Genomic DNA, 25,649 nt, shown 5'->3' on the forward strand with positions numbered 1-25,649 from the left:
AGTGCAGCAATGAGCCTGACAGAGGCGGAGAGCCACAGTGACATCCAGAAGGTTGAGGACCAGGGGCTCAACTCCATTTATGAGCCCAACTTCACGGACATGCAGGGCCCGTGGAAGACAGAGACAGAACACCGGCGAAAGGTGCCTCCGAAAGCCTGTTCTGGGATGGGGGGGAACCCACAGAGTCCAAATGTAGGCCGGGTAGTTTAGCTTCTCCTAGGTAGAAAGATTGAAAGGTTTTCGTATCTACTAGCCTGCACCCCTTTAAATCTACCAGCAGCGAGTGAGATCTGAGAAAGTCCATTCCCACCAATGGCTGAGAGACTGCAGCCAGTGTGAACCTCCAGGAGAATTTGTGGCTGCCAAACCACAAGGGAATGGTTCATGTACCATACCGTGAGAACTGGGACCGCACTCCTGGTGCAACCATCACAGCCGGTTGGGGGAAGGACACTAATTTCAGCTCCTGTACCAACCAGAAACTTCCACCTGGAGAGCTTGCCCCATACGCAAAGCAGAATGTAACAGTGGCCAGCTGCCATAGCCATTCGTGACAAATGGCCCTGGCATTTACCAGAAATAGACATGGTAGTTGGCAACGGCGCGCTCCAGACCCCCATAGTTGGTGATAAGAACACCAAGAGTCTGTCTCTGCAACTTCTTTATTTCAGGTTGTGTATCCTCTTCTATGGTGCATGTAGAGCCTGGGCCTTTGGGTGTGATGTAGCACTAATTTTAGTGGGGCACCCACCCTGTCACAAAATATCTGCACAGACAACTACTGCACACGGGTCTGCAAAGTCTTTACCAGCCAACATGAGGCGGTTATCCTCTGGCATCTGCTCTAAGAATATTTGCTCAAAGAGCAAGCAAGGTTTAAGACCGACTGCCAGCACCAACATGTCGGTCATTAGCTCCAATGGGGCACAGTCGCCAAAGACATCCATATGCAGGAGCCAAGCAGCTCGCTTGCATCGGGAGAGACTATATGTACAGAGAAGTACATCCTTAATGGCCAGATACCTGCTGCAATCTGGTGGATCACAGAGGAAGTCAACTACTCGACCTGCTATTTCTTGGTCTAGGGTGCTTTCCACATAGTAGTATTTAGTGGCACCTGCCACTATTTGACGAATGTGGAATTGTGTTTCAGCTTGTCCAAACCGCACTTCTGATTGATTTGTCCAGAACACAAGCAGTTTGAGGGAAACTGCTGAGTTGTCCATTTTGTACCCAAAAGCCATTTCGCCCCTTCGGGGTCACCAACGTAGTCATAGTTAAGTTGATTCCAAGCAGAAAATAACAGTAAACTGTTGGACCTGTGCACTTTTTAAAATCCCGGGCTCCCAGCCACCCCTACGCCACACATAGCTGAAGGTGATGTGTGATTGCGCTGCCCAAGACGGTTCGATTTCCTGGCAGGTGAGTCGCCACATCATTATCATTCTTTAAACCCCAACGTCCATACTCACTCCCAGTAGAATAATACCAGTATCCTTGGTTATTTTTTTTCTGAGCAACATTTATGAGTAGGCTATTCGTTTGAGTTTCTCCAGCATTGTGTTTTTATTGTACTTCAATCTTAGTGTCTGCAGACTTTCATGTTTTATCTCCTTCACATGCCCCAAACAGGTCTCCTGAAACAAGAACTCTACTTCGAACAGAAAAGCTGAGAAAAACTTTAGGATGCTCACATCAATGAATGAATGGAATATGCTCACCAACACCAGTGAATCACTGGCTCCTGACCAAAAATCAATCCCAGCGAAAGTGGTGCAAGGCAGGCACCATCTCCCAAACGATTGGCCTGCCTCACTGTGGCAATCTGCAAATTCTACGGGCCTCATGAGCCACAGAACAGGAGCCACACTCACTCACTCACTCCCTCCCGTTCTCAGTTTCATTCTCCACGCCCGGTGAGCGTTTTCGGCTTTTTTTTTTTGCTTTAATCCCTCAGGGACAGCCTGAAAAGAACTTGCACAAAGTAAAGGACCCAAAACAAAATCCCACAGCTTTCCACCGCCACACGGTGACACCGATTCTAGACTCGAGAGTTACACCTACCCCATCCGCAGGCCAATCTCCAAGCGTTTAAATCCGATATTTATAACGTCGACGTCTTTTGGGGAATAATCGAGACGAGAGAGAGTGGAACGTGAAGCAACAAAAAAAAAATTCCTGGAGGAAGCCAGCGGCAGAGAGAAAAACTTATGATGATTCGTGCCAGAATCCTTCATCCACATCGGTGACCTTTAAGGTCGCACATGCGCAGTGACAGTCAATAAGCCTCCCCATCCCGAGCTCGCGCAGGAGGAGGAAGTGCTTCCGGGTGAGGGGCTGGAGTTTTTTTTGTTTTCACGCAGTTGAACTGGAAGCCGTCGGGAGGAGACGAGTGGTAGGTTGCGCCGCCTCTCGGGTGATGATCCCATTCTCATCCTACGCCACCTCTTCGCTCGTCTGGTGGCTGATGGTGACTCGCGCTGAGAGTAGGCGGTGATGATGCAGTTGAGGGGCCGGTTTTTGGAAGCCGGTTGTTCGGCCCGCCGTGGGACCGGCGGCCTCTCAGATGCACACTCGCGTGTTTAACCTGTGCTCCCCTTGCACTGGGCGGCCTCCGCTGACGGCCGGTTCATCGGAACGGCAGTGTTAATCCTCGGTGGGTTGGGTTTTGGCGAGGACAGTGGTACTATGGTCCACCCCTTTGCCTCCACAGTTGCAGCCTGACGCGCTGAGTTCTTCCAGCAGTTTTTGTTTGTTTGTTTCGGATTTCCACATCTGCATTTTCTGGTGCCTCGACACACGGCGTACAGCCGACCAATGCAAAACAAAAACGGACCTGCAAAATCCATTCCCGCTGAAGGTTAGTTGGAAGAAAACGATCGTTCACCTCTTCTGCTTGAAACAAGCTCGGGAGAAAAGTGAGCTGGTTTACGTTCATTGTTGGAAAACAATGAAGTTGGACAAGATGACAAATCTAACATGTTTGTCACGATAAAGAGTTCAAACCTGAAAGGTTGACAGGCCATTTCTACTCATGGATGCTATCTGACTGGCTGTCCCTCCAACAATTCTTTGTCTGCTAACATGTATGTTGTTCCTTATGCAGTTGTTTTAGTTGATCTGCTGGTAAACCCTTGTGTTGTATGTACCTTGTGTTTTTTTGAACTCGTTTAGTATTGCATAAATGTTTGAAGATGTGTGTGTCCATAATCAAAGTTACTATTGTAATCATAAAGATTGGTAAACGTGTTGATAGGACTGCATAACTATTAAATGTATGTGCAATGCAATCTTGTATTGATCTTTTAACATTGAAGGGTTTGGCTCTAAATGCTATGATTTCTTGAGAGAGGACTTATTAATGTGCTTCTAGTAAAGACATGACAAGTAAAGATATGTGAATTTGTTAATTTAACTTGTCACTCATCACGTAGATGGTGAATGTGGACTTCAGAATGAATCATGTTATTTTTATTCACTAACTTGATTGCAGTATCCTTTGTTAAGTTTTAAATGCAATTTAGTTTTCAGCTTTTGATAGTTGCTGCCTTTTTTAATATAGTGCACTTGCATACTTATAAGTTAAATCCAGTGTTTGTGGTTTTTATGTAGTTTTTTTTTAAATATCATGGGTTAAATGTTCTCACCTGGTGGTGAATCAAAAGCAGTTTTCTGTATATTTAAAAAACAACAATAACTTTGGACTGCATTTGGAGTATTGTGTACAGTTCTGGCTGTCCTAATACAGGAAGGATATGGAAAGAAGAGATTTACCATGCTAATTCCTCGATTAAAGGGTATGAGCTATTAGGAGAGGTTTGACAAACTTGGGTTGTTTTCTCTGAAGTATCAGGGACATGGGGGTGACCTGATCAGTATCTATTTTTCCTGGGGCCATATAATGGAGGATGTATGTTTAGGTGAGGGGGGTGTGGGCAAGTTTAAAGGAGATGTGTGGAATAAGTTTTATTTCTTTTTCACTGAGTGATGGGAACCTGGAATGAGTTGCCATGAGTAGGAAGTAGATGATATGTTCAAGAACTTTCAGGTATGAATATGCATTGCATTAAGGGATATGTATCATTACACACAGCAGATTTTTAGTTTAAATTGGGCATCATGTTCAGTGCAGACAAGTGGGCTGAAGAGACTCCTCTTGTGCTGTATTGTTATGTGTTTTTTTTCCCCTTGCTGATTGTCTTCCTACCTCCATGTACAGTTCTCTATAAAATTAGGAAAATATAAATACATCAGGCCCTCAATACAGAGTTTAAACTTCCAATTTAAAGGAAGACTACAGCATTATTTTTTTTTATTTTAATGTTAATATAAATGTATACATCACAAGATTGTTACAAAGTTAAATTTGCATTTTAAAATGAGCCAAATATTTCCAAATTGTAGAATATTAGGATGTGAACACCTTAACTTTTATATTGTGCCTTGTACATCAAATATTCTTGATATAACAGGAAGCCAACTTGTAGAAAATGAGGCATTGTATATTGCTTAAGTAATTAAGGTTGCAGAAGAGCTTTTGATCTCAACTCTTCTGACATTAATAAATTGCTCTATTTTAATGTGATCTGAATCATTTGATTAAATGGGATTTGAACTCCTTTCCAGATATGTCTTGCATGGACTTGTCAACATGATAAATATCTGCTCTGTTGCAGTGTAGGCTAGCTCATTGTTTCCTCAGAGCAGATGAGCTTGTGATGCTAGACTGCAAATTCTTCTGACATTTAAAATGAAATCATTATGTTTGGGTTGAGTAAAAGAAAGCTAAAGCAGATGTGGTTGGTGAGATAAGATATCAGGTGATAATGTTGCAGTTTCATATTTCCCAGCACAGGGTATTCACCAGAGTCCATTTTGAGATGGGGGAAAAGTAAGATCAAGTGCCTTTCAGAATAGAATTATGATGAGTATTCACTCAGAATGAATAATTTTTTTAAAAGTAGGTTGTGTTAACTGACAACCTTTTGGGGGAAAAATATATTTTTAAGGACAGATGATGGTCTTTGGGGTCCTAATCCATAAATCTCTCAAGGTAGCCATGCAAGTTGATAGGGTAGTTAAGAAGACGTGGTATGCTGGCCTTCATTAGTCAGGAGATTGATATCAAGAATTGTGATGTAATGTTGCAGCTCTATAAAACTCTGGTTAGACCACACTTGGAATGCTGTTGAACAGGAAGAATGTGGAAGCTATGGAGAAAGTGCAGAGGAGATTTGCCAGGATGTTGCTTGGATTGGGGAACATGTCTTATGACACAAGATTAACAGAGCTAGGGCTATTCACGTGGGAGCAGAGAAGGATGATCGGTGACTTAATAGAGGTCTACAAGATTATAAGAGGCATAGATGGGGGGACAGCCAGTACCTTTTACCTGGGATGAGACTAACTAGTAGGTATCTGGAATGAATTGCCAGGGGTGATGGTGAAATCTGGTACAATAGGAACATTTAAAAGACTCAGAGACCGGCACATGGGTGCAAGAAAAATAGAGGGTTATGGGTGTGAGACAGGAAAGGTTTAGTTTGTTGAATAGATCATGGGCCAAAGGGCCTATATTGTGCTTAAATGTTCTATGATGCCTGTCTGTAAGCTTGTATGACGCTAACTTAATGGGCATGAAACTGTTTGCAATGGGTTGTATTCCAAAACAAAAATTCTATTTCCATGTTCATGGAAGCAGCTGTGGCTTTATGTGCATTAAATGGTATTTTTATCATAGACAGTCATCCCAAGGCATTTCAAGGGATGTTATCAAACCTAGATTGAAAGCAACCTATTGAGCCAGATTGGCAAAAGCTTAATAAATACCATATTAGACAGCAAAAATTGGTTCAAAAATATCCCCCTGGTCTTGTAAGTGAAGTTGAAATAAACGTGATTTTACCCACTGTCTGCCCAGTACTGCCGCCTGGCCCCAGTATGAGGGAGGGAGGGATTCCCTTCTGTCCACTTGGCAATGCCATGATGGACACTAAGCAGATCAATGGTTATTCGCCCAGCTTCAAGAAGCCGACGGAGGTGTTGTGGCTGTCCAGGAAGTGGGTCCGCAGCTTCGTGGGCCACCTGAGAGAAGGTGGCCCGTGCTTTCCAGAGCTGCTGCTCACTTCCCCCAGTAAGAAGGCTGACCACAATGTTCCCCGCCAGCAGTGCAAGAGATGCTGGAGGAACCTGTTTGCCAACACCTGAGGGTTGCTGATTGACTCTGGGCCCTGGGGCTGGGCGACCTGCACAGCAAAATGAGTGAGAACTGAATTAAAAGCATTCTGCTTACCCATAAAAACATAGAAAAAAAATTCTTAATATTCTCTGCTGCAATACCCATGGGTCTTGTATGCTGTCAAATACGGTAGCTTTTAAGGAATATCTTAAATGACCAAAATAGAGGAAAGGATTTAGGGAGGGAATTTTAGACCTCTGGACTATGGTAGCTGAATTTGCAGCTGTTAGTGATGGGGAAATTGTGTTCAGGGATGATTTGAGGACAGAATTAGAGCAGGATGTATATCTTGAAGGCGTGTAGGGTTGAGGGACATTAGAAATGGGATGGTGCAAATTTGTAGAGGAATTTTAAAACAAGGAATGGCATTTTAAGATTGAGGAATTGCTCAAACTGGAGACAAATATATTAGTATCAGGCAATGGCAATAAACGACTTGATACCTGTTGGACATTGTGCAGATCAAATTTAGTGTCTTTTAAAAAGAAATTAAATGAATTGTGTTTATAGTTTCTGTCATATCCTCTGGGGTTTCCAAAACAGTTTGCAACAAATTGTTTTGAAGTGCAAGTGCTGTGGGCTAAATTTTGCACATTATCTCTCTCACATGGTATCAATCATTTGTTTTGATGTTTGTGGGTGTAAAATGCTGCATAACATCTTGGAATAATCCAATGCTCAATTCCCTTAATCTCAACATCTTATTTTTATATTCCAATCAACTATAAAGAGAGCCACGGTTTTCTTCCTGATGATAAAGTAAAAATCAAAGCATCTCAATAATGCATGTAGCATAGTGCCACAACTTGAATACAATAGCAATTGAGAAAAGTTGGTGGAAGAAAATGAGGTATTCAAAATAAATTAGCCACCTCTATTGTAGAAAACAAATGGGTACAGAGATGTGAAGACGTCATGCATACCCTTGGTTATCTATCCCATGTGTAGGTTTGTTCATGTGAAACTTCATCTTGTGACCCTTTTAATTTTCAAAAATAGATGGGCTGGTATGTGAGCTTGCATTTAATAGCAATGAAAAACTGATTTCTTTTATCTCTTTTGCTGTGTGTATGAATTTTATTTTGCACAGATAAAATGCTGTACTTGCTAATAAGATTGTAATACAATCTAAAAATTGTTTGCAGGTCACTGGGATTGTCCAAAGATTGATTGATGATGAGAATAATTTATTTTCAGGATCTGGCCATCACTGGCAAGGTTAGCATTTAGTGCTCATTCCTAATTGCATTTGAGAGGTGAAGGTGAACTGTTACAGTCCTTTTGATGAAGCTTGTGTTGTGCATTGAGTTCCAGGATTTGCAGCCAGTGAAAATGAAGAACTATCAAAATTTCCAAATTGGGATGGTGCTCATTTTAGAGGGGAATCCAGAGCTGGTTGTATTTCCTCATGTCTTCTGTTCATTTCTGCCTTGGTAGTGAAGGATGCAACTTTGAAAGGTGCTTCCAGAGTAAATCTAGACAAATATCAGCAGAGCATCTTGTAGATGGTACATACTGCAGCCACTCTTTGCCAGTGAAGGGGCATACAGAATTTTTGGGTGTTTGCCTTTATCTGAATGGTGTTGAGCTTCTTATTTAGGCAAAAGGAGATATTCTCCTAACTTGTGCTTTGAAAACAGTGGAAGGGTCTTGGGATGCCAGGGGGCAAGTCACTTGCCATAGGATGCATAATCTCTCACATGCTGCAGTAAACATGGCTGGTCCAATTGAGAGTCTTGTCAGCAGTGACCTCTAGGATTGAGGGGAATTGGTACAATATGTCACTGAATTTCTAAGGCAATTATGGTTGTTATGGTCATTGCCTGGCATTTCTGTGTTGTAACTGTTTGCTACTTATCTGCCTTTCTCCAAATGTTGTCCATGTCTTGACTCATGCTGAGCAGTTTTCAATTAACATCTGAAGCTTATTTCCATATCTCAAGATGTAAATTACTTATTACCACAACTCTTGAATAGTTTTTTTTTTGCCCAGAATGAGAATCTTAAGAATAACCTATGAAAGGTTAGTTAACCTCCTCACAACAAATAGAATTGTCTAGTACTGCAGCATTGAAAGCAATCATTTGATCCATCATTTGCTTTGCTGGTTATCCAGCCAAACTCGCCCCTTTTCTTTCTCCCTAATACCTCTGTGCATCTCCCTTCAATCTGCTTTTAAAGTTACTACTTAATTTACCGCACAAGTTGGATAAGTGCGGTATGTGAATTTTCTCATCCTGCTTCTGGTTCTTTCGTCAATTTCCTTAGTTCTGTGTTGTTGTTAGCAAACATTTTGACAGCAAAAATAGTTTCTCCTTATTACCTATCAAAATATATGATTATTTTCATTACATAAAACATGCTCAATGGATAATAATCCCAGCTTTTGCAGTCTACACAACTGAAATCCTTAATGCAGAACTGAAAACTGCTTGCTGAGGTCAAACATTGATTTCTGAAGATCTATCTTGTTATTTTGTTATGCACTCTATGCCTTTATCAATAAAGATCACACACACACACACACACACACACACACACACACACACACACACACACACACACACACACACACACACACACACACACACACTTACTTCAAGGCTGAAGATTAATTTATTGCACTGCCAGCTCTGTTTATATTCACTCCCTGACTCTGATGACAGGAGTGACATCATCGCAGCACCAGCCTCCAACTGACTGGCATTCCCGCCGTTGCCCACTGTTTCCCATCATGCGGGACAACAGCCATGGGTCCTTATGGGCCCTCGTGATCATAGCATTTGCAAGCCATTTTGTGAGCCAGGTCACAACTCAGTTCATGAGCCGCTACACGACACCCTCCAGAACCAGCAATGTGGTGCCTTACCCCATGCTTTGGTTCTGCAGAGGAGAATTGTGAGAGTGAGGGAAGGACACTTATTTTGGCACAGGTGTGTACGAGGAACTGCCTTCTGACAGGGAGACCAACATGTAGAGGAGGCTGAAATGTTGGCCAACCACCGCAGTCATTAATGATGGGTGGTCATGGTGTTTCCCAGAAAAACACAGGATGGCCAGCATCGATTGGGGCCTCCGCACCCCATCATTGATGATAATAACGATATGGCTGGTTAGGGGAGTCCACTTGTCTCTCCATCTGCTGAGGCCTTGTTGCCGGCTGGGTTTGGGACTTGGCAATCTGTTCCACTGAGGCACCGTTTTCCTTCACTCTCCAGAGAATGTCCGCCCAGGCAACGACTTCCTCTGGTTGGTGAAGTCCTTGTCAGTGAGCAAGAGTCGGATATCTTCTAGCAGCTGCTCCAGGAAAATCTGCTCAAAGAGCAGTCAAGGCCTGTGCCCCTCAGCAAGCACAAGCATCTTGTTCATGAGGGCAGATGGGTCCCAGACTCCCAAACTGTCCATTTGCAGCAAACGGGAGGTGCACTTGCGTTGTGATAGTCCGAAAATGCAGGTTAATAGGGTTTGCTCTGGAGGCTGGCATAGGAAGTTGACGATCCTCACTACCGTGTCCTGGTCAAGCGAGGTAATTATGTAATAGTAGTGGGCAGTCAGCGATCTGTTGAAGGGGGAACTGGGCCTCTGCCTGTTTGAACCACACATGGGGCTGCAATGCCCAGATTGTTGGCAGCTTTAGTGAGACCATGAGGAAAGCTGTTTGGTGTGTCATTTTTGGGTCCAACTACAGGTCAGACCTGCCAGGGTCACCATTATAGCCTGTGCACTATGCAAGGGGTGAAGTAAGAATGACACGAGCACAGATGAGTTGAGGTCGAAGACTGAATTGTTGCACTCCCAGCTCCAGTTGTATACACACCCTGCCTCTGACGACAGGAGTGATGTAATCACAGTGCTGCCCTCCGACCGGACAGCTTTCCTGCTGTTCCCACCAAGCAGGAAGTCATGTGGGACAACAGCCATTGGTTCCTGCGGGGCCCTCATGATCGCTGCGTTCGCCAGCCATTTTGTAAGCCGGGTCGCGATTCAGTTCGTAGGCTGCTACAAGGCTTCCAGTTTTCCTAAGCAATTTCAATTTGGCCTAACACCTTCAAAGGTTTGCCATTGAAGGAAGCAGGCATGCGAATATGCATGGGTCCTTGCTCTTTCTACCGAAATTATAATTTTATTGAGGTCAACAAGATTGAGAAGCATAGATAGGGTGGACAGCCAGCACCTGTTTCCTAGTGCATGATCAGTGATCACCAGAGGATGTATGTACAAAGTTAAGGAAGTTTAGGGGAGACATCAGGGGTAAGTTTTATTTTACACTTTGTGTGGATGCTTGGAATGCCTTGCTGGGGATGGTGATGGAGGCTGAAAGATTGGAGGCATTTAAGAGAATCTTAGACACATGGATGAAAGGAAAATAGAGGGTTATGAGGTAGGGAGGGTTTAGTACTTTTATTTTAGGAAGGAATATATTGGTTGGCACAACACTGAGGGCCAAAGATCCCTGCGCTGTATTGTTCTATGTTCTATAAGTCTCCATTAAATTTCATTTGTCAAATCCTGAAGTCTGTGCCAATCCTCATTGGTGTTTTGATTCATAAAAATATAATTTGGGGAATTGCTTTAATCCCTATCCATTTATTAGTTTATTTGGATACAAAAATGCTCTTATTCAAAAATTACTTATTGCATGCAAAATTTAAGATATCAATGAACTTTGGTCTCTGGATAATGTGGCTTTTTTTTTGGTGGGGGTGGGGAATAATTAAAAAATTAATTCTGTTTTGATAAATCATTGCGAGATATTACAGAGATTTGATAAGTAGTTAATTTTTTTAAAATATCTCCATTTCCCATTGTAATTATTGTCAAAGTATTTTGATCAGAATTAAATTCATGAAGTAATTAAAATTACTAAAATTGACAGTAACAACTTGCTTTTGGATGAGCTATCACAATGTATTATTATATAATGTTTCTTGATTTTTCTTTCAGGTGCTAACTGCAGTTTTTAAATTGCCATACGTGTTCCTTCAGAATGTTACCGCCAGTGTCAAATTTCTCTTGCCAGTGTCATCAATGATGTCTCCTCACAAAAAACTGACAGAAGGTATGTTTCTTTGTGGCAAGAGTTACTTTTGTGCAACTTTGTTTGATTTCTATTCTATAGTGTTGAATAATATTTAGCTAGAGTTATTTTGGGCAGAATTGTGTTAAATCCAGTTTACTGCTGGTAGTTCTCACATTTCTATGTTTGAGGTTGTGGAGAAAAGATGGTGGCATTTGGAGCTGCCAGTGGAAGGGTCTGGCAAGGTGTATTGAGAGCTATGATAAATGGACAAAGGACAGTGCACATATGAGGCCTTGGCTGCTTCCACCCTCTTGGAATACCCTGTCAGCATTAAGAGGAGGCAAGGATGGATTTGTCTTCTCTCAAAATTTGATTTTTTTACATTTCAAGTCTTTCTGTCCACCAGGCCCATGACATTCTACTACACTAATCTAATCCCATTTCCCTACTTTAGGAAAATCCTTCTGTGCCTTACCTGTTTACGTTTCTACCTAAATATCTCATAAATGTAAGCATTGTATCAGAGTGGGTGAATCCGTTATCCTGCACCTACAGGAACTGAGGATTGTATTCGCTCGAGTTCAGAAGAATGAGAGGAGATCTTATAGAAACATATAGGATTATGAAGGGTATGGATAGGATAGATGTAGGAAGGTTTTTTTGAGCTGGCCGGGGAAACTAAAATGAGGACACAGTCTCAAGCTTCAGGGGAGTAGATTTAGGTCAGAGATGAGGAAAAATAGATTTTCCCAGAGAGTAGTGAATGTTTGGAATTCTCTAACCAGGGAAGTGGTTGAGGCTGCTTCATTAAACATATGTAAAATTCGGTTAGATAAATTTTTACATGATAGAGGAATTAGGGGATATGGGGAGAAGGCAGGTAGGTGAAGTTAGGTCATAAATTAGATCAGCCATGATCTTATTGAATGGCGGATCAGGCTCGATGGGCCATTTTTGACCTACTCCTGTTCCTACTTCCTATGTTCCTATGAATCGAGCTGATGCTCCTGGCGGACCGCTTGAAGCAGTTGGAGTTTCAGATGAAATTGGAGCTGGAAGATTCTGGTTTGAGCAAAGAGGGTTAAGGTTTAGAAAGATGGAGCAGGTGGAGGGAGTGCAGAGAATTGCCAGAGAATGGCAAGTACTTGGAAGGCACTTTGAGTGTTGTTGAAGTAGCATCACTGAAGAAGTGTCTCGATGACCACTTGAATCACATTGACATGAAGATTATGGACCAAGAGTTGGGAAATGGGATGAATATGGAAGTGTGCCTCTGGTTGTTGTGACTGAGTTGAGTTGAATGACCTGTTTCCGTGCTGTTCAATTCTATGACCATAAGTTCCAACTCCTTCCTCTCACCCTAAATATCACTCTCCACTTGTTTTTGAAAAACATGGCAGTGCAACCTCCGGTACAGATCTCAGGGAGACAATGCTGCTCCGCAAGGTCCTACGGCCCGATTCTGATGCTGGCAGTTCTATATAGGCTTTAAACAGCCTGTTAAAGGAGACTATTTTTTTGAATTTTGTAACTATAGAGGTCTATTCCCAGGATGGCGGCAGCTGTGCTGAACTGATGCACAATTCAATATGATTGTCGAAGGGGGTTGCAGAATCCAGGAGCAGATCAGACTGCTGTGGAGCACAAGGAACAGGAAATATTTTCATCCCCACCCCCTGTTGAGAAAAAGAAGCATGGGAGATGACCCAACAGAAAAAGTGTCCGCAGCAGTGGACCAGCAAGATGCTCATAGGCAGAAGGACTCGCATGGGCTGCAGGCAGTTGGCGACTTACAATTGAAGGACTCACACAGATTGCAGGCTGCTGGAGATGGGCTCATGGTATTTGAACCAGGATTTGAGCGGATGCTGAGGGCAAGGGCTTCCAAAGGGCCTCGAATGCTGATGGTTTCCTGAGGTTTGGACTTGAAAGGTCAGGCTGCCAATGGTTTGAACAGGAGTCTGTGGGAATGCTTGAGGTGAATCCACAGAAATTATATCTAAAGGGACTCTCTTTTGCTTTTCTTTCTCTTATGTTTGCCTTGTGACACAAAAGTTGAAGTATATCATATATATTCGATTTTTGTGTATTATTACATGACAATAAAAGGAACATTGAACTTTGTTATCCATACCATATGGAAAGGATTTTTGACCCTTCAGCCTCCTTCACTTTAGGGAAAACAAGCACAAGATTACTGTGTTGTTTGGCGATGCATTTAAATATATTAAAGTTGTCGTAAATAATTTGCATCTTAGAATTCATTATAACCTTTTTTAATTTAAAAATAAATATATCCTCCTCAAGACCAAGAATTTTCATTGAAATGAATGGTCTCTTTCCCATTACTAACTGACTGGTAGGAATTAGAGAGGTAGATTTCTCTAGTGTAATGCTAAGGAATCAACAAAATGGAGTGATGTTTTTGTTGGCGACTGTCACTCTATGCATTCCCAGCTCATATTAGTCCATGCAAGTCTGCAAATGCCTGAGTAGGAACAGCTGAATTCCAGTGTTTCTCTTCAGAAATGTCAGCACAATTTGTTGTGCAGCCTGTGTGGGTGACCACATACTGTAGAAACAGTTTGTTTATTGTTTATTTTATTGCATGCCAATATCTTTTAGTTTTCAATTAAAATTTTAACTTCTATTCACAAGAATGCAAAAGAAATAGGAGTAGAAGCAGGCCACAGGGCCTTTCAAACTGATGCACAATTCAATATGATTGTCGATGATTTGTCCTAACTTCAACCCCTCTTTGGTGCCAGTTTCTTATAACTTTTCATTATTCTTTCAAGTGTTTATCAATCTTCATCTGAAATGTATATAATGGTCGGGTTCCTTTCATTCTCAGAGAATTCCAGTTTCTTTACCCCCTGTGCAAACATCTCAGTGTCTATCCTGTCAGGCCCCCTTAGAATCTTGTATGTTTGAATCAGTTCGCATTTCTTTCTTCTAAACACCAAAGAAAAATAATCTCTTGACAAAATGGCCCTTTCATCCCAGGAATTAAACTCTCCTTTGGACTACCTCCAATGCTACTATATCCTTTTTTAGATTAAAGTGCAAACTGTTGAGTATTCCAAATATGGTTCTGTCAACATCTTATACAATTGTAACAAAATCTCACTGTTCTGAAACACTAACCCCCTTCACAGTAAAGGCCAACCTGCCATTTGCCACACTTCTTGGGTGCATCTGCCAATTTTTTATTTCACGTACATTCTGGATGATGATTTCCCTTTTGATTTCTGTATGCTCTTCATGTAACTTTGACTCTATGACAATATATGCAACATGATGACCAGCACCTCATCCCAACTTGCCATGATGACAAAGTTAACGACCTGAATTTGTCCCATTTGCCTGCCTCATTTTTTAAAAAAATTTTTTTTGATTTTTTTTCATAGAAAAATTCTCCAGTGTTAAATATATATATAATGTAGAGATATACAAAACTTTTTCTTTATGAAAAAACAAACAACAAAATAGCCCTCCTCCCTACACCCTCCCCCACTTCACAATATAAACTGTCAGGGCTCACATTTATATTGATCATGAAAACTTCTATATGGGGAAGTCACTTGCATTTATACTTTAGCAGTATGTATTATCCTTTTTTATTATTATATTTATAATTACAATTGTGCCCCCAAATAATCCAAATATGGCTGCCATATCTTAATAAATATGTCATATTTGATCTTTAAGTTATAATTTTTTCCAAAGGTATGCATCTATTCATCTCAGCAGTCCATTGTGCTATATGTAGAAGGGAATCATATTTTTAAGTAACTGCAATACATTTCTCAGCCACTGCTAAGGCTATTTTAACAAATGAAATTTGGAATTTAGTTAGTTTTATTACTTATTTCAATGAAGTTGCCAAAAAGATGAAGGCCACCCCTGTTATCCTTGTTAATATTTTAGTAATATCTTGCCAGAAAAGTCTCACTTTCACATGTGACCACATAGCACGTAAGAACTTTCCTATTTCTATCCCACACCTAAAACATATTTTTGATCTTTCAGATTTTGATTTATGCAACTTCTATGATGTGAGACTTAATTGGTGTAGAAAATAATATTGAACTAATCTGTATCTTCATTATAATGTCATGCTATCCAAACACCAGTCAGACCATTATTAAACACCTAGATCTAATTTCCATTTCTCTCTTGATCTCTCTAAACCTGATTTTGCACTTTTGTATAATATTGTCTAAAAGTATTATTCTTTTTGATTACATATTTATATTGGCTTTTTATTGCATTTATCATTCCAGATGACTTCTGCCTTTAACTGCCAAGATAAGACTTTATGTGCCCATTCCCCTAATTCATAATATTTTTGTTTTGTTTTTAATTTTTTTCCATTCTATACTTTTGCAATGCTATATTTCAAGGTTTTTTTTATTCTTTAACAGTCTATATTTTTCTTGTGACTCTATTCTCTGATATTTTTCTATTTTTGTTATCTTTCTCTAGACCATCCACCTTTGTAGCATATTCTCAGTAGAAGAAAGATTAGTTTCACAGAATAGATCTCTCTTAATAAGCTCACAAAAGTCCTTCCTTTTCAACAGCGTGGTATTGAGATGCCATCTGTATACATCTTATTTTTCCATTATTGCAATAGTTAAAGTTAATGGTGAATAATCTTATAGAAGTCTCGCCAAATATTCAGTTTTTGCCTCTCTACTCTTTAATTAGGCAGACATTTAAAAACAAATCAATCCATGTATGTGAATCATGTACCCTTGAGTAGAATGAATAGTTTTTCTATGGGGTTAAACTGCCTCCATATATCAATCAGATTTAAATCCTTCAAAAATGATCGTGTCGTTTTTGCAGCTTTTGCCCTTGTCACTGTTCTGGCTGATTTATCCAGTATTGTATCTAGACAGAAATTAAAGTCTCTTCCAACCAGTATATTTTATCTTCTCTCTGTTGTTTTTAAAAAGTTATCTTTCTTAAGGCTTCATCATCATAATTTGGTGCATAGATGTTCATAAAAATGTCAATGATTCTGCGTAAATTTTATGATGTGCCATTACATATCTTCCAGCTTGGTCAGTTGGTCTCTTCTGTTATTATTGGTATATTTTTATTAATTAGAATCAGTATTCCTCTTGCCAAATGAAGACAATATTACTTGTTCCTCCTATCCTCTTTCTAATTTAGCATGTTCCAATTTGGTACGGTGCATTTCGTGTAAAAAGACTATATCTGCCTTTAAATTTTTTTTAGGTGTACCAAAACCTGCCTACTCTTCACCGACCCATTTATCCTATTAAAGACTAATAACATTCTATCAATAATGATTTTTGAAACATGTTGTTTAGCAATAAAACCTTTTCGATTGTTTAAATAATAGTGATCTTTCTCCTTTAAAAAAACATAGTATTCCTGCCCTGACAGTGACATAAAAAGGAAACCCTGAAAGCCCGCAGAATCTTTTGAGGAGGAACCCCTCCCTTTAGTGCCATCTTTTATAGATACTCCTCTCCAAGTGCTATTCTCCCCCTTAGAGCCGTGCTTGTCCACCCAATCCAGGCTTTGGAGGTGCACCAGCAAGGCTGATTTCAGGTGCTGGTGGAAACGCTCTACCAGGCTGTTGGACTGCAGATGGTAGGCCGTGGTGTGGTGCCATTGGCACCAAAGTAGCTGTGCCAGTGCTGCTGACTATAGGCTGGACGTGAAGTGCGACCCTACCCCACCCCCGCCTTAGGTTATATTGGCAGGCCGAAACATGCAACCCAGCTTGCAATGAGGGCTCTGGCACAGGACTCCGTGAATGTGTCAGCGAGCAGTATGGCTTCTGGCCTGACAAACCTGTTGACTGTGGTGAACAGGTATCTTGCCACCGGGACATTGGTAGCAGACTGACAAAGTCCATGCGTAGGCCATGGAAAATAAATCTATCCGCCACCAGTTGGATGGTTGCCTAAATGGATAGGTGGGCCAATCCATGTAATGCGTTGAAAACTTGATGCCTCCAAAAGATTGGAGCAATGGGCCAAGGTTGGCTGATGGACACACCACAGAGGAGCTTGCTATCTGTTGGGTCGATGGGGATGTCCTCAAGTTGCAGGCCCGAGAGTGCGGTAGGCTGGAATTTCTTCGTCCAGCTGCTTTGCTTTGGTGAGTGCCGCCTCGTCCAAACCTGGGGACGGAGTGCACCGAGTGGATGAAGGTGCGAGACAGTGCATCGGCCACAACGTTTTATCCGGAGATGTTATTTGACAGTGGTGGTATACTATGGATCTGACTCTGAAAAAAATGCAAAGGAGAGGGTTTTTGGTCTGTGAAGGTCGTGAACTCCCACCCCTCCAAGAAATACCAAAAGCGCTGGATGACAAGGTAGAGGGGTAGCAGCTCCCTGTCAAAGGTGCTGTATTTCAGCTCGGGGTTGCAGGTGCCGGCTGAAAAACGCGAGCAGTTTCCACTGACCCTCAATTAGTTGTTCTAGTACGCTGCCGACAGCTGAGTTGGAAGCGTCAATCATGAGGGCTGTGGCCATATTCACCCTGGGGTGTACCAGGAGGGTGGCGTTTGTAGGGGCATCCTTGGCCTGCTCGAAAGCCGCGCTGACTCCGTGCCCCAGGTTATTGCGTTGGCCTTGTTGGACATCAGGCCAAATAGGGGTTGCATGATCTGAGGCGCTGACGGTAGGAATCAGTGGTAAAAGTTGATCATGCCCATGAACTTGATCATACTGAGCCTGGCAAATAGGTGTATGGCCTCAACTTTCGCCAGCAAGGAAACCACTTCATGTCGGTTGATGCAGTACCCAAGGAAATCAATGGCAGACAGTCCGAACTGACACTTTCAGGGTTGATGGCCAGGCCATATTCATGCAGGTGCATCAAATGCTCTTGGCAGGAATGGCTGGCAATCAGGATATTATCTAAGTAGATGAAGATGAAATCAAAGCCACGCCCCACTGAGTCCATGAGCCGCTGCAACATCTGTGCCGTGTTTTTGAATGTGAAAGGCATCCGCATGAAATTGAATAGGCCAAATGGGGTGACGAGGGCCATCTTGGGGACATCGTTGGGGTGGACGGGAATCTAGTGATACCCACGGACCAGGTCAACCATGAAGAAGATGCGTGCCCAATGCAAATTGGCTATAAAATCCTGAATGTGGAACACTTGGTAGCAGTCAGCCATGGTGGTGTCATTTTGCTTTTGTAATTTCCACATGGCCTCCATCCTCTGACCGTCGGGCACCATGTGCAGCAGAGAGGCCCACAGGTTGTCTGAGCGCTAGATGAACCCCATCTCCTCCGTTTTCTTGAACTCTTCCTTGGGGAAGTGGATTTTGTTGGGCAGGAGCCTACGTGTAGTGATGGTCCTTGAGTGGGAATGTGGTGCTGTACATCATGCTTAGGGGCGACTGGAGAACTGTGGCATAATAATGGTCGGTAACTCTGTTAGTACTTTGGCAAATTACTTGTCTGTCAAAGTGGCAGAGTCCAGGCGTTGGGCCGGTAACTTGGCTTCGCCAAGCGAGAAGGTCTAGAAAGTCTTGGCATTCACTAGGCACAGTCCCTTGGAGGCAGTGCACCTGAAGGAAATTTGCACCCAATAAAGGCTGCGCCAGTGTAAATGACCAGGTGAAACAGCTGGAACCGAAATGTAGTGGGATAGTTCATGTGCCATGTGTGTGAACATTGCTGTTGTTGGCAGAGGTGAACGCCAGTCCTGACGTTCTGGCACGGGTGTCATGGCACAAGGGGGTCAAGAAACTAGCTTCTGCCCCAGTGTCTATGAGAAACTTTCACCTGGAGTGTCGGTCCTATAAGTAAAGGCAGGGATCACAGCAGCCAGCTGTTGAAGCCATTAGCGATGGCCAGCCTCAGCATTTCCCAGAAAAGAACAGAGTGGGCGGCAACAGTGGGCTCCTGAACTCCACTTTTGGTGGCAAAAACACCAACATTGCGAACTGGGGTAGCTCCCTGCTGTAGGCATCACCAGTTTCGTTGGTGGTGTGGGGAAAGCCGGGCCTTGGGGCATGTCGCAACTACTTTGTTGATGGAGGCACCGCCATGCTGTTTGGTGTGCCACAGGATATCCGCACGGACTGCGACATTGCGTGGGTCACTGAAATTGCCATTAGTGATGAGGAGGCGGATATCTTCTGGCATCTGCTCAAGAAAGAGTTCGAAGAGTCAACCTGGCTTAAGACCATCTGCTAGTGCCAGCGTCTCATTCATTAAGGCTGATAGAGCGCAGTCACTCAGGCCATCCATGTGCAACAGTGCTGCGTACTCACAGCAGGAGAGACCAAAAGTATGGATCAGGAGCACCTTGATTGGTTCGTACCTGTCCACAACTAGTGGCTGGTGTCGGAAGTAGATGGTGCGGCCTGCAGTTTCCTGGTTGAGTGAACTGACCACATAGTAGTACTTTGTGGTGTCCAAGACGATTGGTCTTACCTGGAATTAGACTTCAGCCTGTTCAAAACAGGCCTGTGGCTGTGAAGTCCAGAAAGTCAGCAGTTTCAGTGAATCTGCATTCTGCATCCTTGGGTCGGTCATCATTGGGTCCAAATGCCATTTGGACCATCGGGGTCACCAGTGTAGTCATGCAAGCCATGCAGCAAGCGAAAACCACGCCAAGTCAAAGGTCAGTTGAAACAACTATTGACTCAAAGGCCGCACACTTAAGAACACTCTCCCAGCAGCACCCGCAACCTGCGGGACAGAACTGATGTCAGTCACCAGACTGTCGGCTTGTTCCGCGCCCGGAGCTCTTGCAGTCAAATCTTCTGCAGCTTACCCGCAACTCCATGAGCTAGTTCGCCTATTGCGTGTGCAAGCTGCCACAGTACCAAATTAAACAGCACATCCAGCTGCATGTGGGCAATCCCTCCATTCCTTGCTTGTTCATTTGTCTGTCTTAAAAGCCTCTTTCATGTTGTTATCAAATATGCCTCCACTATTTTCCCTGTCAGTGTGTTCAACACATCGACCAGTTTTTCTTTTAAAAAGCATTAATGAATCTCCTTTAAATTTTCCCTTCTCACCTTAAAGCTATACATACCCTCTGTACTTCACCCTCTGACATTTGAGGGTAAAAAAAGCAATCAGAGTTTGTTCAACATCACTAATATGCTCTGATCTTGGCAACATCCTGGTCAGCCTCTTCAAAGCCACCATGTCTTTCCAATAATGTGGCGACCAGAACAGCAATCCATATCTACTTGTCACTTTCAGGAAGCTACAGAAATGCATCCTAAATCTTTCTCTATATCATTGCAATGAGCAGCCATGCCATTTACTAAATACTTGCCTCTTGCATTTGATCTCCAAATGTGTTACACCTCACACTGATCCATATTAAAATCCCGGCAACTAGAAATTGCAGATCACCATTGAACACGGAAGAGGGAATGCTTGCCTGGCATTCAACTCTGTTCTGCTCCAAATTATTTTTCCATCCAATGTCTTTTGATCTTAGGAATTTGCCATCCGTTCTTTGTGACCCTTGGTAACTGTCAGTGGAGGGGTGGGGAGGGTGTTAAAATGTGCAGCAGAACTCTTACATATTTGTTGATCCCTGGAGTAATCACTTAGAAAGTGGACTTTTCATTCCTTGAATGATTTGTAATTTGATCCAACAGTCTCAATCTATAATATAGGGGAATTTGTGGCTCTTGTAGACAGAAATCAAACTTATGATGTGTGCTTTCTCATTACTTGCTAATTTTACAAGAAGGTGACCATCCACCACCCCCCCCCCCCCGCCAATGGGTTCCCTCAGTCCTCCAGCCACCCTCCACCCCCCTCTGCTCAGCCTCCCCCAGTCCTCCAGCCACCTCCCGCTCAGCCTCCCCCAGTGAATAAAATCTAGTGTGACCTTTAAGCACTTGAATTGTTTGATTGTTTTAAAACTGTGGAGCACAGGCGCAAATAAAGGAAAATAAGTGTCTTTGTCCCAAATGTTATAAAAGGCATTGTATATCTGCCAGCGTCCTTGTAATTTCTTCTCTAGCCTCCCTCAGTCCAAGGGAATACCTTGCAGGCCCTTGGGAATTATTCACCTTTTATTTGCCTTAACACAGCAAGCAACTCCTTTTTAATCTGATAGATTCCATGACCTTGCTGTTTGTTTGCCTCACCTCAATGAAATCTGTCAGTCTCTGAAGTAAATACAGATACAAGAAATCTCTTTTTGCTCCATCTCTTTTAGCTCCATACATAGTTGCCATACTGATTTTCATAGGGACCAATTTAGTCCCTTACTATCCTTTTGCTCTTTACATACCTATAGAAGCCCTTGGGATTTTCCCTTGCCTTGTCTGCCAAAACCTCATGTCTTTTAGTCTTCCTGATATGTTTCTTGTTTTGTCTTTCATTTTTTTAAATATTCTTGAAGTACCTAATTTGCTCCTTGTTGCCTTTACACTTCTCTTAATGAAATCCAAAATATCTCTCAGAAACCAAGGTTCCCTCAGCCTGTTAACTGCCTTTAATTCTATCTAAACTCTGAACTCTAAGGTTAAACCTTTGATGGCCTGCCACATACCAAGCACACCCTTACCAGAAAACAAATTATCCCAATCCACGCTTTCTTGATTCTTTCTCACTTCCGCAAAATTGGCCTTTCTCCAATTGAGAATCTCAATCTGAGGACCAGACCTGTCCTCATCCATAATTATCTTGAAACTAATGGCATTATGATCACTGGACCAAAGAGTTCCCTGTCACACAGCCTTGTTCTCTAATATTTCCTAATTGGAGATCCAGTAATGCTCTTTCTCCAGTTGGTATCTCTATATGATTCAAAAAACATTCTGAACATATTTGACAAACTCTAAGCCATCCAGTCCTTTTACAGAATGGGAGACCCAGTCAATATTTGGAAAGTTAAAGCTACCTATTTTCACAACTTGTTTCCTGCAGCTGTCTGCTGTCTCTCTGCAGATTTGTCCTCCAATTCTTGCTGGCTATTGGGTGGTCTATAATACAATCCCATTAATATGGTAATAGTTTTTTCTATTGCTCTGTTCCACCCATGCAGTCTCAGTTGATAAGCCCTCTCCTCTTCCATTGGGAATCGTGCCCTCTGTAACTCCCTCATCCAGTCAAACCTTCCTACCAATTCCTTCCTGGTACTTAGCCATGTGACTCCAAGAAGTGCTGCTTTGCACTTGCAAGGGCCCCAAACAATCCTTTCAAGTGAAGCAGTATTTCACTTGTAAATCTGCAGGATACTTTAGTGCATTTTATGCTCACAATGAAGCCTCCTCCACATCGGAGAGACTGGATATCGAGTGGGAGATCATTTATTTGTGTATCTTTGCTCTGTCTGCTGCAACAGCAAGGGCTTTCCAGTGGCCAACCATTTTAATTCCACATACTATTGCCAGACTGACATATCTGTCCATGGTCTAGTGTATGGCCAAATTGAGGACAATTGCAATTTGGAGAAACAACATCTTGAATTTCATTTCTGCATTCTCCAACGAGATAGCATCAATATTGACCAATTTCTGTTTACCCCACCCCCCACCGCCAATCTGTCTCCTTTCCTCCAACTCTTCACTCCTTCCTCCCTTCTCCTGTCAAAGCTACCCTTCTTGACTTTCTGCCCCATCACCTCAGCTTCTTTCTCTTCAACCCTCTCACCTGCATACACCTATTACCTTTTGCCTATTAGACTGAGCTCCTCCCTCTTGCCCTTCCTCTCCTCCTTTCCCATTCCCACATTTTTATTTAGGCTTCCACATTCTCAACAAAGGGCTCAGGCCCAAACCACTGATTGCCTTTTACTTCCCATGGATACTGAATGACCAGCCCAGCATCTGCAGATAATCTTGTTTAACTCTAAGGAAGTGACTAAAGTAATTATAAGGAATGAATGCCAGTTACTATGTGATTGCTGCAGTCACTCATTCCTTTTGATCATTAAACAATTTGTGCAGAAAGAATAATTTGTACAAACACATCATCGCATTTCTTCTTAACACGTGCAAGGTTTTATTCAATAGGATGTGAAGCATGTTGGAGATTTGTATGTCAAGTGGTTGAAACTAAAAGTGCCAACAATTCTCAATAAAGTATGGGGAACACCACAACTAAATTTCGTAAGGCGCTCGTAAATGGGGATGAGCCTTTGGCTTACCAACTGTATGAGAGCAATCCTCAGTTCAAAGAGTCTCTGGATCCAAATACCTCTTATGGAGAACCCTATCAACATAACACTCCTCTTCATTATGCTGCCAGACACGCTATGAGCAAGTTGTTGCGGTGAGTATTCAAAATCTGTTGCTTAACTTGAGATGATATTCATAGAAAGTTTGTAATTACACTTTTGTAATGGAAAACTTTACTATCTGTGTGGCACATTTGTTGAGATGGTTTGAATTTTAATTTTTATTATAAACTTGCAACAGTTTCATCTTTACAGAATTCCCTGCCGTCCTTACTCATTATTCATCCAATCTTTTTCTTGAGGATTTAGCTTTGTCCTCTTATCTGTGTAGCTATGTAAAAGGGGATGTTAATTTTTGCTTGAGCACTGGTAATGCATATTTCTGGCTTGTCACCTCAAGATGCTATTCTACTCTCTAAATTGGCAAACTGTTTTTCTGATGTTCAGTGTCAAATTCCTCTAACCAAATCTTGAAAAGACTAAATCCATTATGTTTGGTCTTAATTTAATTTCTTTACTTTTAAAGATACAGTGCAGTTACTAGGTCCTTCAGTCCCACAAGCCTGTGCTGCTCAATTAACCTACAAACCTTTGGAACATGGGAGGAAACCCATAGAGATATGAGGAGAATATACAAATTCCTTATAGATAATGCCAGATTTGAAACTGGGTTGCTGGCACTGTACATACCTTACTGCCTTAAGATTTTGTTCCCTAGCAATTTTTTTTTGTTTCTGATAGTTGAGTTGAAGTGCCTGTGTCTGCACCATATAGAAACTTGCTCCCAAATGTGGGAACAGGTAAACCCATTTTATCCCGGAAACCTGTTCATGACTGATCTAATTGTAACCTGGCTTTGTATTGCCATCCACTTGTAACAAGTATCCATGTAAAATAGTTGAAGACCATTTCCATGGCTCTTTAAGGAATAGAGTTCCAAAGACTCATGACCATGTGAGAAAAATTCTCATCTGTCTTGCGTGGAGAACTCTATTTTGAAACAATTACCCCGCCCTCCCCACCACAAATAAATGTAGCTAATTGTATCCCAATTTGAAATTGTAGAGGAATATAGTGTAATTGACATTGCTTTTACCTAAAGGTCAAATGCAGACACTGCAATAAATCTATAATTAAACCAACATGCTTTAATGAAGTCATACCTATTTTCTTCCAAACTATTTACCATGTCACAAACTTTTTATTCCAGTAATGCTTTTTATTGCAGTTGTTTAAGTTTCATCCTTTTGCCACAAACAGCATATTGAATTGACTGGCACCAATATTTATGATTATTTGATTAGTTAGTTTTTGCAAATCTTTTCCCTTGTGCCAAACAGAATCTTCCTTTTCAACAAAGATGGGAATCCGAACAAGCGGAATATACATAATGAAACTGCTTTACATTTGCTGTGCATGGGACCACATATCATGCTCCCTGAAGCAGCCCTGCAGCCTCGTCTTTCACGACCCAATGAAGATGATGACAAGAGAGCTGAGTGTCTGCAATTGATTCTTAAATGGAAAGGTGCCAAACTTGACAAAGGCGAGTTTGAGAAGGCTGAAAACAATGCTGTTGATAACAAAAAGTGCACACCTTTGCACTATGCTGCTGCTTCAGGGATGAAAACGTGTGTGGAGGTAATTATCCCTGGGCGGCTGTGGTTTAATAATTGAGTAGACTACATGAAGGAGAGAGCCCAGAGATGAAGTATCCATTTGAGAAATCTATTTTGTGATGAAGCCAAGTCAATTTTGAGGGAAGGTCAATCAAATATTTATTAGCATTTTTATATAAAAAAATAATCACTCTCTATGGTCTAGCTTTTTTTTAGCAATTTGTTCTGTAATTCTCCATAACTCATTCCTCTGGTACCAGATAAAATCTTTTGGTGCCCTTGCCTTTAATCATCTCCTCCCTGTAATGTTGCTGCCTTAAACCTCTGTTCACTTTCCTCCATTAAAAACTGTTTAAAATCTGCTTGCCTAAGATTTTGGACATTTTCAAATTAAAAAAATATATATATTTGATTATACTCCATTGAAATGCTTCAAGACTCTTTGAGATTGTTTAAAATTAGAAATTTCTGTAGCTTAACTGACTAATGAATACTTAAATGAAAGCACTTATAAGTTCTATTTTGTCATAAATCTTTCTTGAACACCAGGCACTGAAAACTTTCAATCTACTATGTTCTTTCAGTGTTTATCATTAACTTTATTGAAA

At 41.8% G+C, this 25,649-nt stretch overlaps 2 protein-coding genes across 12 annotated transcripts in view; one reads left to right on the forward strand and one right to left on the reverse strand.

The window, feature by feature from the left end:
* krit1 (KRIT1 ankyrin repeat containing) overlaps positions 1–2,283 on the reverse strand; it is a 90,971-nt gene extending 88,688 nt beyond the window's left edge. The window contains exon 1 of one of the 2 annotated variants that reach the window (XM_069914386.1): positions 2,065–2,283. The gene's annotated coding sequence lies outside the window, so the exon portion shown is untranslated. The remainder of the gene's footprint in view (positions 1–2,064) is intronic. The other variant, XM_069914385.1, reaches the window with a different exon arrangement.
* Positions 2,284–2,378: 95 nt separating this feature from the next.
* Positions 2,379–25,649, forward strand: part of LOC138751718 (ankyrin repeat and IBR domain-containing protein 1-like) — a 133,828-nt gene continuing 110,557 nt past the window's right edge. For 3 of the 10 annotated variants that reach the window (XM_069914374.1, XM_069914382.1, XM_069914381.1), the window contains exons 1-5: positions 2,405–3,086; positions 7,384–7,456; positions 11,183–11,297; positions 23,259–23,517; positions 24,763–25,063. In XM_069914374.1, coding sequence (XP_069770475.1) covers positions 23,330–23,517; positions 24,763–25,063 — 489 coding nt within the window. In that variant the 5' untranslated portion in view covers positions 2,405–3,086; positions 7,384–7,456; positions 11,183–11,297; positions 23,259–23,329. The other 7 variants (XM_069914377.1, XM_069914378.1, XM_069914380.1 and 4 more) reach the window with 7 other exon arrangements.

Source organism: Narcine bancroftii, chromosome 1, assembly GCF_036971445.1.
Source record: "Narcine bancroftii isolate sNarBan1 chromosome 1, sNarBan1.hap1, whole genome shotgun sequence".
NCBI lineage: Eukaryota > Metazoa > Chordata > Chondrichthyes > Torpediniformes > Narcinidae > Narcine > Narcine bancroftii.